At 43.1% G+C, this 16,515-nt stretch overlaps 1 protein-coding gene across 1 annotated transcript; it reads left to right on the forward strand.

Annotated features, from left to right (window-relative positions):
- Window positions 1–1,539: 1,539 nt before the first annotated feature.
- msx1a (muscle segment homeobox 1a) lies at window positions 1,540–2,897 on the forward strand. Its single transcript, XM_069922844.1, has 2 exons — window positions 1,540–2,067; window positions 2,278–2,897. Exons 1-2 carry the CDS (start codon window positions 1,611–1,613, stop codon window positions 2,700–2,702), a joined length of 882 nt encoding a protein of 293 aa, XP_069778945.1. The 5' UTR covers window positions 1,540–1,610; the 3' UTR covers window positions 2,703–2,897.
- Window positions 2,898–16,515: the final 13,618 nt, after the last annotated feature.

A 16,515-nucleotide genomic window follows, 5' to 3' on the forward strand; every position in this document is an offset into this window, starting at 1 on the left:
TCCCCCTTCCTGGACGAGGAATAATTTATCCTCGATTCACAAATGTGAATTAAATAAGGAGATGCGGCCATCTCTCCAGCAACTCCCAGATTCTTCCGTCTCGGCATTTTGTTGATAAAACAATAAAAATAGCTCCATGCTTGTAACATTCATTGCATTAAGCGCATGGTGTGGGACACTAGACGTAATATTGTTATCTAATGCCAGTGCCCACCACAGTTCCTCATGAAGAAGATTGACCCAAATGCCAAAGAACCATCATTCCTGATAGCCACTTCCTCCCTTCTTCTCCAGCTTTTTAATTCAGACGCCTGCCTGCTTTTTGTTCATACATTGAAGAAGGGCTCAGACCAGAAACGTTGGTTATCTATCTTTGGATGTTGGAAGACCTCTGCTGAGTTCCTCCACTATTTGTGTTTTTACTACAATCACAACGTCTGCAGACTTTCATGTTTCAACTCCTTAAAGCCACATGTCAGAGGTATCTTTGCAAGAATTCTCACGAGGAAACGGCGAGATGTTTCTTTAGTTGTTCCTAGAAGAATGTGACTGCTTAAGTCACGCCAATGAAATGTAATATTTATCAGACAGTAAGCGGGAAAGAATTTTAATTTGGAGTGGTTTTGTAAATTGTCATACAATGTAGTTATCACCCTCAAAGCTCAGTATATTATTTTTATATGACCAGAAAACTTTCAGAAGACAAACCTGTCGTTACTGATCTTAGCCGGACGTCCGGGGGGGGGGGGGGGGGTGGGTTAAAGTAGCTTTTTAATATCAAATGGAAATTACTCTCCAAACTCCTCAGAAAGTGGCGTGCGATCGCCTCAGAGTCAAACTTTCAAACTCAATGGCCTGATGTCTTCGGGCTAGGGCGGGCTGCTCTCTTGATGCCGAGCAACTTTTGAATACTCTCCCTGAAGTTTGGCCGCTTTGATCGCGCCGCCGCTGGCGCCTAAAAACAACATTACTTGTCTGCCTATTAAACGCACTGACTAATAGTGACAGATTGCCGAGACTCACAATTAGCAAACGCTGATGATACTGACAGAAACAAAGGCATAATGTCTCCAGTGAAGAAAATGCAACGGGTATTGATTTTCTTTGGGTTGAAATTCCGATGTGTTCATTCACTAATTTCATTACAAACTGTTTTTTTCGGACCCGTCCCTAACATCATCCCTCTCCCCCAGTGTCACCCCCAACCCCGCCCTTATTGCATGGCTCAAGTTAAAAGGGAAATTGAACTCACTGTCACCGGGCCTCCCCCAACCAGATAATTACCCTTAAATTGCTCGCTGGGCACTTGTGTTGATATGAGATTAGAGCCCGGAGCTGTCAATAAACTCTTCCCAGCAAGTGGCCAATCAGATTAAGTGCTAATTTACTTCGAAATATTATTGATGGCGGGCTAGCTGAGGCATCCAATGGCAGCCCTCCGCTCCACCCCTTAAGGTGCTGATTGGAGAGCGCACTGCAAAGTCTGTCTTCTTAATGCCCGGCGCCGAGTGGTATCAGGAAACTGACAATGTTCTGAGATTCGTGGAGTACGAGTAGGCCCAGTGTGATCAGGGCGTTTGCAATTAGTGTGTGCGTGGGGTTTTTTTTTAATGCAGCATTTGAAAAGGGATCGACTCTATATGGCCCCTTGTTCTGGCATGAGTGCTTTACAAGTGACAACTGGCGGCGTGAAGAGCGAAGAGTCCCGCTCCTTGAGTAAAGGAATACAGGCCACTGTGAAGTTAGCCGTGGACGAAGAGATGGACAGACCCAAAGCTCCTCCTGCGCTTCTTCCTTTCAGTGTCGAAGCGCTCATGTCTGACAGGAAACCCAGCAGGGACAGCTCGACCTCGGACGGTGCGAGTGTTGGCCCCTCGCGGAACCTTAGCCCTCGAACCGGTGGCTCACGGCTTCAGGAAACATTGCCCACTCCTCTGTCGGCGAACACCTCTTACACAGTGGAAGGACTGTTAAAACTATCTGAAGACGTCCTTGTCAAATCGGAGAGCACCGACCGGCAGGAACGGACGACTTGGATCCAAGATTCGCGGTTTTCCCCTCCTCCGAGTAAGTGAAATCTTGCAAAACTTTCTTTCCTTTGATAAGGGGAATTCCGAGAGTCGCAGGCACAAAGTTGAATTTGATGGTTTAAACATTGTCCTCTTTTTGTTTAGAGGATGTTCGGGACTGTTACCTTCTCGCGTTTAAGGTTTAATTTTGGGGGTGGGTGGGGGTGAAGGATGCATCTTAATTAACGGGTGTTTGTATTTATTTCAGGGAGAATGAGTCCTCCTACCTGCACCCTCAGAAAGCACAAAACCAACCGCAAACCCAGGACTCCGTTCACCACCTCGCAGTTACTGGCCCTAGAGCGCAAATTCCGGCAGAAACAATACCTGTCCATCGCCGAGAGAGCGGAGTTTTCCAGTTCCCTCAACTTGACAGAGACTCAAGTGAAAATCTGGTTTCAGAATCGCAGGGCGAAAGCTAAACGACTGCAAGAAGCCGAGTTGGAAAAACTGAAAATGGCAGCCAAGCCCATGTTACCGCCGGCTTTTGGAATTAGTTTCCCCATCGGCACTCCAGTCCCTGCGACATCTCTGTATGGAGCCTCTCACCACTTCCACAGACCCACTCTCCCAGTATCGCCAGTCGGACTATATGCTGCTCATGTTGGATACAGCATGTACCATTTAGCCTGAATGGAATCGGGTCAAGAGACTTTTTTTAAAAAAAAGCTCGCACGCATTCACACATTCTATTGAACTCCTCTTTCCCGTCCATTTGCAATGATTCTTCATTTGGGAGGGAGTTTATGTACTATGTATTATACTGTATATTTGAATTTTATCATTTATATTATGCATATATTTGTTAAATAAATGTAAGTGCTTCAAGTAGCTTCTTCAGGTGAGTTTTATTTGAAAATGGTTTATCAAAATTTTGAGCTGTTTCAGTCTAAACGTTCGTGCACCCATCAACTTGTCCTGCAAAATGTAGTGTCCATTAGTTATAGGAACACCAGTATCTTTGTTTGCATACATGTTACTAAACCAAAATTGAGCAGTTCTAGCAATCTTGTATACGTTTTCAATTTTTTTTAAAATGAATTTGGCTTAAAAACGATTACATTTTGTCCAGTAGTGTCCGTACTCCCACCCCCCAAAACACGTAGTTTAAAGTAATTTTGTAACATAACGAATTATTGTTTTGTGACATATAATGTTCTGACTCATCAATTTGCGAGGAAGTAGTTGGGTTAAAGAATTTTCTGGAGATCTTTACTCTGGCACGGCTGCGTTTCGAGGAACCACCGCTTTACAAAGTTAAAATAATTGTTCACTTTGCAAAACTAATTTAACAATTTTTAACAACGGATCGTCTAAATAGGTTTGTCCATATCATAGCAGTTTTGTTTTGTCAAGGTCCTCGACCTAGTCATCAAATTTAATTCACATCTCTTTTGGGGGAGGTGGTGGAGGGAGGGGGTCTTCCGCCGCAAGCTTTTCATCGTCCGCTTAAACTAAAGCGTGATGTTTCCTAGTCACTGGCCGTTCATGCAGAGAGTCAAAGTTCCCTCCATCCTCCCCAAGTGAGCAACTTTTATATTCCGGTATTAGAGGCATCCAGAGTCAAATTCATATTTTCGCCTTTTCCCCAAGGAGGGGGGGGGGGGGAAAGAGAGAAGTAACCAAGACCTCTGTTACATTTGACCTTCGTGGTTTAAACTTTTAGCTTTCTTCCCCCCCCCCCCCCCCAGTAAGGGGGAATCACTGGCAAATAATTGCTGTAATAAGGAAAATCTCTCCTGCAGGCGCACCGTGGCTCCAGTTTGACTGTGGCTGGGGGGCAGATCGGAGCCCTTTATCATTCCTAAAATGACTCTACCTCTTGTACTAGAGGCTCGGTGGCGTTTCCTTAACATTTCTGTGATCATTTCCGATCGCAAATAATGGGATTTAATGAAATCCTGCGACAGCCGAATTACTTCCGTCTTTAAATGTGAAGCAGCTTTGATTAGACAATTAGATTTACCTTCAGCACTTAACAAGCGGTCTTAAAAAAAATCAACAGGTCTGCTACTGCATTTCTTCGTCAAAGCAGATGAAGGGCTCTGTTTAGGATTATTGGGTCGAAGACTCCCCTCTCCACTTCAAGGGGCAAGAACCAAGAGCATGACCTCGAAAGCAGAGGTCCCAGTTATTGTTTAGGAACCTATTTTTTCAGGAGGTGCTGAGGCAGTGAACCCCGTGTTGATCGCCCCCGCGGATTTTTAATATAAAACATCAATAGCGTTGGAGGTGACAGACACACGACGAGTTTCTGAGCAGCTCCGCGCCAATCCAACAATCCTTTCGTCTTTCCCGACGTTTCTTTTGAAGTCAATATTCCATTTAAATGGTTCTCCTCGGCTCTCAATCATGGGCCAGATGCCTGGAGAATCGCAGAGGGAAACGTGACATCGCTCAGCCTTCACTTTTTTCCCCCCAGGGCCAGTCATTTCGCTCAATTACACCCCATATGCCAACAATTAATAAATAAGTAATGACAATAAGTTCGGAATCATACGGATGAGGGCTCCGGCTGAAAAGAAAATTCGCACAAAAGGCGAGAGATTTGCCGGTCCTCTCATGAGGGCATCGTCCTTTTATGTCTCTCTCCTGCCTGGGGTTAAACAGAAAACAAAAACATTTTTTTTCATTTTAAATATCGCAACGGGTAGTTGGAAGTGAGATTCTGTGTTTCCTTTAAACAAAGGCTTGGTGGCGCCAAGCAGCCTGGCCAACTTTTAATCATTATTTTTTTAAAAGCGTAACCCGATAGACATTAACCAGTTCGCCTAACTAATGCCCTCCTCCCTACTTTTTTTTAATCCGTTGTTTCAACTCTAATAACACTGACAATTTCACTTTAAACGAATATATTGGTGGAGTTTTTTTCTAAACCCATGTCAGATTCACTCAAAGCCCATTTAACGACCGGCCACTGCCCGCTATTCCATCGTTAATTTTTGTTTCATTTTATTTTTAAGGCCACTTCCTATATGTTCCCAAGTCATTGTCGTCGTAATATCCAGCGACCTCTCAGGACAGACCAGCAAGGGTTAACGCGCGATTGTCTGAGCGAGGGCAAGAGGCTTTTGTATCTCGTGAATTCAAAGGGCAGACATACTTAATCAAACTACAAAGGCCAGGTGGAGGTAAGATCAATCTCTTATGTTTTGATCGATGGAGAAGCAATTGTCTTTTATTCCTTTTCAACTTCCCAGTCACGATAACCAAGTCTTTCTAGTCGTTTGGTTTTACATATCAATCTGAGCGAACTTCACTTTCCTTTTCACGAGCATACGCGTTCCTCACATGTCCGTGGGCAAGTGAGGCCAGGCGAACTTCGACAAGAAAATTGGCTAAAATTAATGAGAGAAGAAATACCACACCAAGGAATCCTCGAGCAATAAGTATCTGGGATCTGTCCATTGTATTTTAACGTTCTTTCTTGATTTTGTGACAAGACCATAATCTTGTCAGGAAATCGCGAAAGAACATTAAAACATGACTTCAGACTTGCTGGCGCAGTGATTTTATTTGCTGAGCTGGCTGTCGTTCCAGAATGTGTTCTCTCGTAAACTGATGAATATCACACGTGTTCCAAAGTTTGATCGAGGGAAACCCATTCCTGGTGAGACACAGAAATAAGTTAAGGTATGCACGTAATTATTCATTCTTTTGAAACATTCAAAGATGCTGCTTTGTGGGTTAACCGAATAATTGCGACAATCGTATTGATTGAATTGTATGTGAAAGGATTTCAGAGCGGAGTGAATGTGCACTATTTCAAAAACGGTTCCATCCTCTCTTGGTTGAATTGTAGCTTCTTTACAAACATTCTCAAGTTCTGAACGTACATGATGAATTCTTAGTCCATCCCAATGGCATTTCTAGAATGAACATTTTCAATATTTACCGTGTCGGTCCTAGTCTCTTGAAACGGGATGTATAATCAGATGTATAACTCGGCATCTCAAATATTGAAAGGCAAAATATTCACCATGAAAATGACTAAAAGATCCAATCAGAACTCAAATGCTTTAAGTATCCAATAGGTTTGTATTCGTTAACCAAATGTGAGCAAACGTGAGGGAGATTTATCTTTTTTAATAATTGATCACCAGGTTTTATGAATAATCGTTTTTAATAGGTTTTAAAAGGAAACGAAATAAAAAGTATTTATATCTCAAATGTCAGCATAATTTGAAGTAAAACAGCTTTTTTTAGAAACAGTAATGGCCCTTTCTGTGAAATTCAACCTTTCCTAATAAAAGATGGTCATTCTGGTTTGTGCGCAAATGGAATCGTGATTCGACTGCGACTTAAGATTTTTTGATGAATACCTCTCCCTCGTTGCAGCCGTGAGTTGTTACCAGTACCACTGCATTAATTTGTAAAAACACAAAATGCTGGAGAAACTCAGCTGGTCAAACAGTGACCTTTATAGGTAAAAAAAATACATCGCGAAGTTTCGGTCTGGAGGATGCCGGCAGGTGTCCGAACAAAAGGATGGGGGGTGGGGGGGATGAAGAGGGAGACAAAGGCAGGAGATGATAGGTGGAGAAGGGAGGAGGGGGGGGAACAGCAGCGATCAGGGGGAGGAGGGATGGCTTTGTGGGTGGAGGGGGAAGGGAGGGGAAGAACCTGGAAAGGAGGAGGGGATTTTCGTGATTTATTTCCATTGCAGTTATGTATCCAATGTAGAAGTGTACCAAATTCTACTTCAGTTTCCAGCAGATTTATGTAACGTGTCATACTACCCTGTAAACTTTGTCCAGATCAAATAAGCCATAACGAAGTTTGTTTTGTGAGGCAAAAGTAAAACGTGAGCAAAACCCGTATAAACCGAGAGAGAGAGAGAGAGAGAAGCCTCAGTGAGCACAAGTGCTCACATCAAACAGGAAATACATACTTTACCAATTTTTCTCAATGATACATTCCGGGCTGTATTTAAGAAAAGGTCGCACATGTTCTTGTGATCGGAAGGATGTAGGCGTCTTTGTATTGCATGAAACAATCCCTGCAACTTTAAAGATTCTGGTGTCATCTGTTTAACATAACAGACCCAGAAGAGTCCACAGAGATTTTTACCCTTTCCTCATTTTTTATGAATTATAAGTTGTTTTCCGAAACTTACAATCAGTCTCAACGTTTTCTCTTTCTCTTTTTTTTTCTTAACAGTGTAATATCTAAAACAGATTTATTCACGACTTCTCTTGGATAATATTTTCCCATCTCTTGTGGTCAGAAATAATGCTCAAAGGTTTCCACTGAACTTGGGTTTTCACAAAAAAACAGGCTGCTTGCATGTTTAATACTGATTATACGATTTCAAATATAAAGATCATGCTTTTAACAGTATTCTAATATTGAAACCAGTGAACAGTTTAGAGGAAGTTTGGAGGTTTCTTGCACCCTCTGCAGTCAGTCGAGAGAATCTGCCAATTTTCAGTGCCAACATAATGGATTAAGTTTCCTCGAATACTGGGGATTTTTAAAACTAACTGTATTCAGAAATATGCACACACTTCCAGTAACCAGTTCCCCTTGTAGCAGAAATTGTACTTCATATGTTCATAACAAACCCAGCTGTCGGCACTGTTGAACTACTTGAGGAAAGAGTTTGAAGAGCAATGTGTTGGTCGTAGGACACCAAGACAATTAAAGGGAAAACAAATGTTTTAATTACCTTCTCCTAAACGTTTGAGTTTAGGAGATAAAAAGCTATCTGTGTTAATGATTGGTTCATCAAAGCCTAATATGTAAATATCTCCATAAGTAACCCAGATTTTCAGAGGGTTGCATACTTTCTATAATGAAGATACTTCGGCACACAAATAATATACGTTTTATGCAAGTACATGTGTATATCTGTTTAACTGCAACATTTAATTATTATTCACATTGGAGTAATTGCACACCTACATACACAGATATTTAATCACATTAGGTTTAGTTGATGCTGAATTAACCAACAGAAAGTTAGTTGCTTTATCTACATATACATTATATTGATGCTCATATAGGGCCAAGAACAAAGTATTCTTATGCAAATTAATCCAATGTTTCAAACTAATCTTTGATTAGAAACATTTGTTTATTATGATATGTGTGGTCTTTGCAGTTAAATGATTATTTCTTAATTGTTGTTTTGATGGAGATAATTTTCTACAACTATGTGAAACTTGTACCTGATCTAAAACTCATTGGAAGAGACTTTTTGTGACTTGCAATCCATTAACTGGAGAATATTCTGGACAGGAGACATACCTTCCCTAGATATTTGAGATGCTATTGAGTGAGGATATGTTAGTACTTCATATAATCAAAGCATTGAGTTATTTGTAACAGCAGTGGTGATTTATACATACCTTATGTTTCTTATTATATCTTTTCTGTTGTAAGGCCCATGTGGAAAAAATACCTTGAGCAATATAATGCAATAATTAAAAACTATATTTTGATAAAAATATTGGTGTATTAGGGTCTATTATGAGTTGTCTTTGCAGTTACACAATTTCTTTTGAATGATGAGGAACCAACTGAATACATTTGTCCTGTTTTAAACTTGGCCTTTCCCCACTTATTGTCTGCTGTGAGGCTCAAAGGATGTGTGGAACCCACTGGAAGGGGTTGTTAGCTCCTGCTTCAGCAACAACACCCTCTTTTAAATTCTTGTCCTTGATTTTAAATCACTCTGTGGCCTCACCTCCACCTACTTTGGAAATATCACCAATTTTGTGAATACCTCTGAAATAAATCGCACCATTATTAGATGCTGTTCCTCCTAATGAAAAATCCTAATTTCCTATGTTATGATCCTTTTCAAAATGTTTCTCTTATTATTTTCATATGACATAGAATGAAGCTACTCAGCCCATTAATTATCTCAGAGTAATCCTACTCATCTTGTTCCCCAATTTTCTCTCACTGGCCTAATAAGGTCCCCCTGATTCTCCTCTCACCCACCTATATTAAGGGTAATTTGCAGTCACCAATTCTCCACCAACCAACATTTCTTTGGGATGTGTTAGGAAACCAGAGCAAATCCAAAGGGAGATCATGTAAACTCTACAAAGATGGCAATGGAAGTCAGAACTAAACCCCATTTGTTCAAGCAATGAGGTGCCTCTCTGTCATCACAGATGTTCTCTTCATGAACTGTTCTAATATCTTTGGTGCTTAGAGTTAATTTGTATTGACGATGCCTCAATGAAGAGCTAAAAGAAATGTAGATAATGTAAAAGATGCAAAATCAATGAGAGTGTTGTTTTTGAATCTTTGCATCTTACACATTTACAGTGCAGAAACAGGCCACTTACCCCACCATATAAACATTTTAAACTCCCCTTACATGAAGGCAAATGCGAGAAGGGTAGGGAATACAAGACGGAAGGTGTGTATTGAAATCCACGCAGTGCACAAAACAAAAGCTGAAAGTACAGTTAGGAATTGGCAGGTACGACAATGTGGACATAATGGAGACATGGCTGAAGAGGGATCACAGCTGCATATCCAAGGATACACATTCCATTGAAAGAACAGGCAGGTTGGCAGAGAGGTGGGGTGGCACTGTTGGTAAAAAAAATGAAATCAAATCCTTAGTGAGAAGAGACACAGGATCTCTTGTGGGTGGAGTTGAGAAACTGCAAGGGTAAAAAGACCCTGACGGTAGATATATCCAGGCTTTCAAATAGCAACCAGGATGTAGGATGCAAATTACAACAGTTGTTAAGAAGGCAATGTGTGCAAGTAGACTGATGCTGGATCCCAAGAGAAGGAACTTGTGGAATGCCTGTGAGATGGCGTTTTAGAGCAACTTGCGGTGTGCAATGAACTGGAGTTGCCACAGTTTAATCGCCCGGGACTCAAAAAACATCAATCTCTCTTCCTGATATCTCGGTGGCAAATTACATTTATGATATCCTCCTCCAGAGCCCATCAGAGGAAGCAGAAGGACATAATAATTCCCTCCCTGCTGAAAACAGGCAGGGGGGGGGATGGGAACAAGAATGTGAGGACAGAGAATAGAGGAGAAGGTAAAAAGGATGATGCAATGTGTTGTGGGTTTGTGAGAAAGGACAAGCGGGAGAGGAAGCATAAATGTAGTCAGTTAGATGGCTTGAAATGTGTGTGTTTCAATGCAAGGAGTATTGGGAACAAAGGAGACGAACTTAGATCATGGTTCCATGAGTGGAATTACGATGTTATGGCCATTACAGTGACTTGGCTGGTACAGGATTGGCTATTGCAGGTACCGCATTTAGATGTTTTAAAAGGGATAGGATGGAAGGTAAAAGTGGAGGGGGGGGGGTGTGGTGTAGCATTACTGGTGAGGGATAGTATCACAGCTGCAGAAAGGGTGATGCTGCAGAGGGAGTGTCTACTGAGTCGGTGTGGGTGGAAGGGAGCAATCACTGTGCTGGGAGTCATCTATAAGTCCCCAAATAGCCCTCAGGACACTGAGGAACAGATAAGTAGGCAGATTTTGGAATGGAGCAGAAATAACAGGGTTGTTAATGAGAAGTTTCAGCCTGAGAATAAAAGGATGTCCTTTTAGAACAGAGATAAAGAGAAGTTTCTTCATTCAGCAGTTGTGAATCCGTGGAATTCATTGGCTCATATGGCTGTGGAGGCCAAGTCATTGGGTGGATTTAAAGCAGAGGTTCATAGGTGATGCACCATTAATTAGTTCAAAAGACTAGAAGTTATATAAGAACTGATAGGCTTTTATTAATAATAGAATGGAGTCACGTCCATCATGGTCCACTGGCCTGGGCTGAGGAGGGAGCTGTGGCTCAGTCACCTTTATTCAGGAGTCTGTGCGAGGAGCCACAGGCACAGTCAGCAAGGGGCATGTCCAGACAAAATATAACAAGTACCAACATATATACAGCGGTTTACCACATTCACACCTCATTTTAGAAAGTGTCCAGTGGGGTGAATTGAATTAAATGTTCTTACAAATTGAGTCTTTCTGGTGGTCTGGTCTGCCGCTGCAACTGTCGTAGTACTGGCTGCGGAGCAACTGTTGAATCCTGGACAGTCTGGCACAACTGTAGTCATCAGCGTCGACTTGGTGGATGTGTGGTGATGGATCTGGTGTGCCATCCACTGGGGCTGCGACAACATGCCATGGCCCTGGTGCTTCATGGGTAGCGGTAGGTGATGGGGGTGCTGGATAGTCAGCAATGGTCTCAGGGGCTCCTGAGGGTGCCAGGTCCTGAATGGAGACGGTGTCCTCCTGCCTATCAGGCTATTCCACATAGGCATATTGGGGGTTGGTGTGGAGGAGATGGACCCTTTTGACCAGTGGGTAAACTTATAGCTTCTCACATGCCTCCAGAGTAGGACCGGCCCTGGGGACGTCAGCCAGGAAGGCAGCGTGTCCCTGAAGTGGACTTCCTAGGGAAGGAAAACATTCTTTCATGTGAATTGGCATTGGTGGTGATCAGATTAAGTGGAGCGCATCAGGGAGGACATTTTGCCAGTGGGAGACTGGAAGGCCTCTAGACCTGAGGGCTTGGTGGATGGCTTTCCAGACAATACCATTCTCTCTTTCCACTTTCCTGTTCCCTTGGGGTTTGCAACTGGTGGTCCTGCTCATGGTGATGCCTCTGTCCTGCAGGTACTGACTCAGCTTGTCATTCATAAAAGAGGACCCCTGATCACTATGGATATAGCAGGGGTACCCAAACAGGGTGAAGAGATTCTGCAGGGCCTTGATAACTATGGTAGTGGTCATGTCCAGGCAGGAGACAGTGAACGGGAACCGTGAGTACTCATCATTGATGTTGAGGAAGTACATGTTGTGGTCAGAGAAGGGGAGGGGCTCCTTAAAATCAATGCTCAGGCGTTCAAAGGGGCAGGTAGCCTTTATCAGATATCCTCTGTCTGGCCGATAGAAGTGCGGCTTGCACTCCACACAAACTTGGCAGGTCCTGGTCATGGAACTGATCTCCTTGATGGAGTAAGATAGGTTGTGGGCTTTGATTAAAGTGGAAGAACCTGGTGACCCTGAGTTGGCAGAGTTCGCTGTGGAGGTCTTGTAACCGGTCTATTTGTGTGCTGGCAAATGTTCCACAGGATAGGGCATTTTGGGGCTCATTGAATTTCCTGGGCCAGTACAAGATATCATAATTGTAGGTGGAAAGTTCAATTCTCCACCTTACTATCTTATTGTTTTTGATTTTACCTCGCTATTGATTGTTGAACATGAACGCAACTGCACGTTGGTCAGTCAACAAGGTAAATTGTTTGCCTGCGAGGTAGTGTCTCCCGCGCTGTATCACTTCAACAATGGCCTGGGCCTCCTTCTCAATAGAGGAGTGTTGAATTTCAGGCTCTGGAGGGTGCAGCAAAAAAAAGACTACAGGTCTGCCCTCCTGGTTAAGGGTGGCAGTCAGGGTGAAGTCACTCCCCATCTGGAACAGGATGGATTCATCCACAGCATGCATTGCAGCCTTGGCAATGTCTGCCTTGATGCAGCTGAAGGCAGCATGAACCTCTGATGTCAGGGGAAAAGAGGTAAATTTGACTGTATAATTGGGGACCCTCTGGGCATAGTAGGAAAGAAGCTCCGGCATCTTTCAGAACTTTGAAACTGTGGAATGGCGAGTTCCAAAAGAGGGCACATGTGGTCGGGATCAGGGCCAATAACTCCATCCTCTATGACGCAGTCAAAGATAGCAAAGCGGGTTGTGCAAAATACACATTTATCCTTATTGTATGTAAGGTTTAAGAGTTTGACGGTCTGGAGAAATTTTTGGTGATTGGTGTCATGATTCTGCGGGTCATGGCCGCAAATGGAGACGTTGTCCAGATACGGGAATGTGTCCTGCAGCTCATACTGGTCTACCATTTGGTCCATCTCCCACTGGAAGACTGAGACCTCATTGGTGACACCAAAGGGAACACTCAGGAAATGGTAGAGGTGGGTATCTGCCTCAAAGGCAATGTATTGGCGGTCCTCTGGGTGGGTACTCTGACTTTAGATCAATGGTGGAGAATACCCGATATTCAGTGATTTTATTTACCATGTTGGATATGCAGGGAAGAGGTTATGCATCCAGCTGTGTATATCTATTAATGGTCTGACTGTAGTTAATGTCCATTCTCTGTTTCTCTCCATTCTTTACCACCACCACTTGGGCTCTCCAGGTCTCAACGATCCCCTCACTTATTAGCTGCCGCACCTCTGACCTAATAAAGGCCCTGTCCCTGGCTCTGTGTCACCTACTTTTGATGGCAACAGTTTTACAGTCAGAGGTGAAGTTAGTGAACACTGATGGAGGGGTGATCCTGAGAGTTGAAAGGCCGCAGGTCGTGCACGGTGGGCAATCTGCAGGTGGCTGGCTGGAAAAGATGGGAGGAGAGACCAGGGTTTTTTTGTGGGTGAAGAGCAGAGGGAAGTTTAAAAACTGCTGATTACAGACAGAGTGGAGTGGGATGGAGCCCATTGTAATTAATTGTCACACTTATAAGGTGGCCTTGAAAGTCCAGCTCCAGCAGCATGACAGTGCAGAGCTGTGGCACTACGAGGAGTTTAAAGTCTTTGAGGTCTGTGCACCGCACAGTCAGAGTCATTTCAGAGTAGCCGTGAACATCTGCCATACAAGACTTCAAGGCCAAAGAGACTTTGTAGTTTACTAGCCTTACTGCGAGGGACTAATGCTGCACCGTGTCAAGGTGGATGAAGTTCTCCATGCACCCACTATTGAACAGGCAGCTCAACTCGTGACCAATTACCTCGATGTCCATCATTGATCTGGCTAGTTGGTGAGGGCTACCCTGACCCAGTATGATGGAGGCCAGTGTTGAATCACTGTCAGACTCCATAGATGCGGTGGAGTGTTTGGGTGTTTGATCTCAAGATGGCAGCGTTCAAGATGGCAGCCCCCACGGCCCGCACATGGTGCTGCTGGGTTTAAAGGGTGATGTGAATTTACACACCTTTGCATAACGCCCTTTCTTTCCACAGCTAGAGCAAACCGTATCTTTCGCTGGGCAGCGTTTCCTAAGATGCTTGAGCAGGCTGCAGAAGTAGCACTTTGGGTGCCCATGGGGTACAGCAGCCCTGTTTGGGTTGCTGGCAGTACATGGCGGTGGCAGTGTTCTGCAGGCTCGCGGTCTTCCCATGGCCCAAGGTGGCGGCACTCACAGAAACCACGAGGCAGCTATGTTGTCGGTTGAGTAGGCGCCCATATTTTGGAGCCCCACCTCTAGTGTGTTTGCTAGTTCATCTGCCCTCTGTCAGTCTCTGCTGGATATAGCTGGATCTGATGCTGCGACATTAGCATCTCTGATCAAGTACTTCGTGTTCACCGCAGCCATCAAGAGCTTGTTTGATTCCCCGGGTCACTGTTTTCAGGTAGCCCAGAGGTGCCTAGTGTAGACCTCGTTTACCTTACTTAGGTACTGGCTTTTCAGTATTTCTTGGTTCATCTCAGCATCCCTGATCATCAGATATACCAGGGGCATGATCCATGAATACAGTACTTTCAGTCTGTTGTTCTCTGATCAAACTATAGTAGAGGAGGCCTTTGGGAAGGCTTCAAAGCAACGCAGCCAGAGTTTGAAGCTGTTGGATGCATCAGGTGATTGTGGGTCGAGGTTCAGTTTTTCTGGTTTCAAAATCTGTTGTTCATAAAATTGATGCACCATCAATTAATTCAAAAGACTAGAAGTTATATAAGAACTGATAGGCTTTTATTGACAACAGAATGGGGGAATGTCCATGCTGGTCGACTGTCCTGGACTGAGGAGGGAGCTGCGGCACAGTCACCTTTATTCAGGGGTCTGTGCGAGGAGCCACAGGCACGGTCAGCAAGGGGTGTGTCCAGACAAACTATAACGTATTAATATACACACACACATACAGTGGTTTATCACAATAGGTTCTTGATTACTAAGAGCATCAAAAGTTATGGAGAAAAGGCAGGAGAATGGGGTTGAAAAGATAATACATTAAACATGTTTTGAATAGTAATCTTGATGGTCTGAATCACCTGATCCCCATCCCAAATCTGATGGCGTTATGGATTAGGGGCAGAATTTCCAGAAGGCTGTAGATTTGAGTTTCACGTCTGCTTAGTTGTAATATTTGGTGGTCATATGGCCAAATACCAAATTTAAACCACTCCTTGGAACATAAATGCACCTGAAGCAATTTGATATTTTTATCTCAGACTCAGTATAAAAATCTTTGGCATTTTTGATGATTTATATTAATGGTGTATTTGTTAATTATGGACGCATCTCCTCAGTCCAAATGATTCATGTCAAGAAAAGCAACGTATTTTATTTTGCTCCTATTTGGATTTTTGCGTAGGGGCCATCATGAAGAAGTTTATCAAAATTGTCAGTGTGGTTGAAAAATTGTAAGATAGCCATCTGGACAAATCAGTGCGAATACTGTCATCTTGCTTTCATCACCTACCGATTGAGAATAATTAATGGTAGTCTCGCACATTGGTGTGAGAGTCCCGTGAGCCTTATCTCAATAGGCTCAATAAATTATATACTTTACAATAACTTCCTGGCCAACCTTTCTCCTCTATTCTCTGTAAGTTCATTATTCATTACTCTATTGTTCACGATTAAATATTACTACCCCCTATCCTTGTTTTACCGTATTGGGTTTTCTTTGGCCAAGCAATAATTCACTTTAAAATCCCATCCTTGTTTTCTCCTTTGACACCAATATTATCTATAAAATTACCTGCTTCTGAGAACTTCTTCCACCAATTCTCCTTTCTTGACTGTCCCCAATAGCCCAACCTAAATGAAAGTTGTGCTAGTAAACACTTCTTCATTGACATCAACAGGAGGCCAGATACTGATGCCAACAACTGATAGTTCAAAGTTCAGACTTGTCAGAGTACATACATGACATCACATTTAAACATGAGAGTCTTTTATCTTGCAGAGAAACTTATCGGTAGTGCAAAAACTACTCAAAGATATATATCCTATATACAAAAGAGAAAATTATAAACAAAGAAATGTAAACAAATTAACTGGAATACAGAAAAAAAATTCAGTAATTAATAATGTGTAAGATAAAAGTGCTTAAATGAGTCTCTGATTGAGTTTGTTGTTGAGGAGTCTGATGGTGAAGGACTAGCAACTGTTTCTGAACCTGGTGGTGCGAGTCTTGTGGCACCTATATCTGTTCCATGATAGCAGCAGTGAGAACAGAGCATGATCTGGGTCCTACGGTGCAGTGAACTGAGATTCACTGGTGATGGGTTGTGCAGATGGCAGACTCCTCCCCTGCCCCCTCCCCCACACATCTACCCATATATAACCCAGGTTTCCTGCCTAAACCCAGAGCCCTCCTGAAGACCCTACCTTTACTATAAGCTAATAAAAGCATGTGTTCTCCCTCCAGCCCTGAGAGAATTTATTCATGCTACAAAGTTGCTGCTCAAGCTGAGTATGCTGAGTATGCTCCTGATCGACCCTC

Source organism: Narcine bancroftii, chromosome 3 (genome assembly GCF_036971445.1).
Source record: "Narcine bancroftii isolate sNarBan1 chromosome 3, sNarBan1.hap1, whole genome shotgun sequence".
In the NCBI taxonomy this organism is placed as follows: Eukaryota; Metazoa; Chordata; class Chondrichthyes; order Torpediniformes; family Narcinidae; genus Narcine; species Narcine bancroftii.

What these genes read in the sequence shown, in the direction of transcription:
- msx1a (XM_069922844.1), top strand. Translation starts at nt 1,611, where the DNA reads ATGCAGCATTTGAAAAGGGATCGACTCTATATGGCCCCTTGTTCTGGC. An exon ending in GCGGTTTTCCCCTCCTCCGA is followed by an intron (nt 2,068 to 2,277) that starts GTAAGTGAAATC and finishes TATTTATTTCAG; the next exon opens with GGAGAATGAGTCCTCCTACC.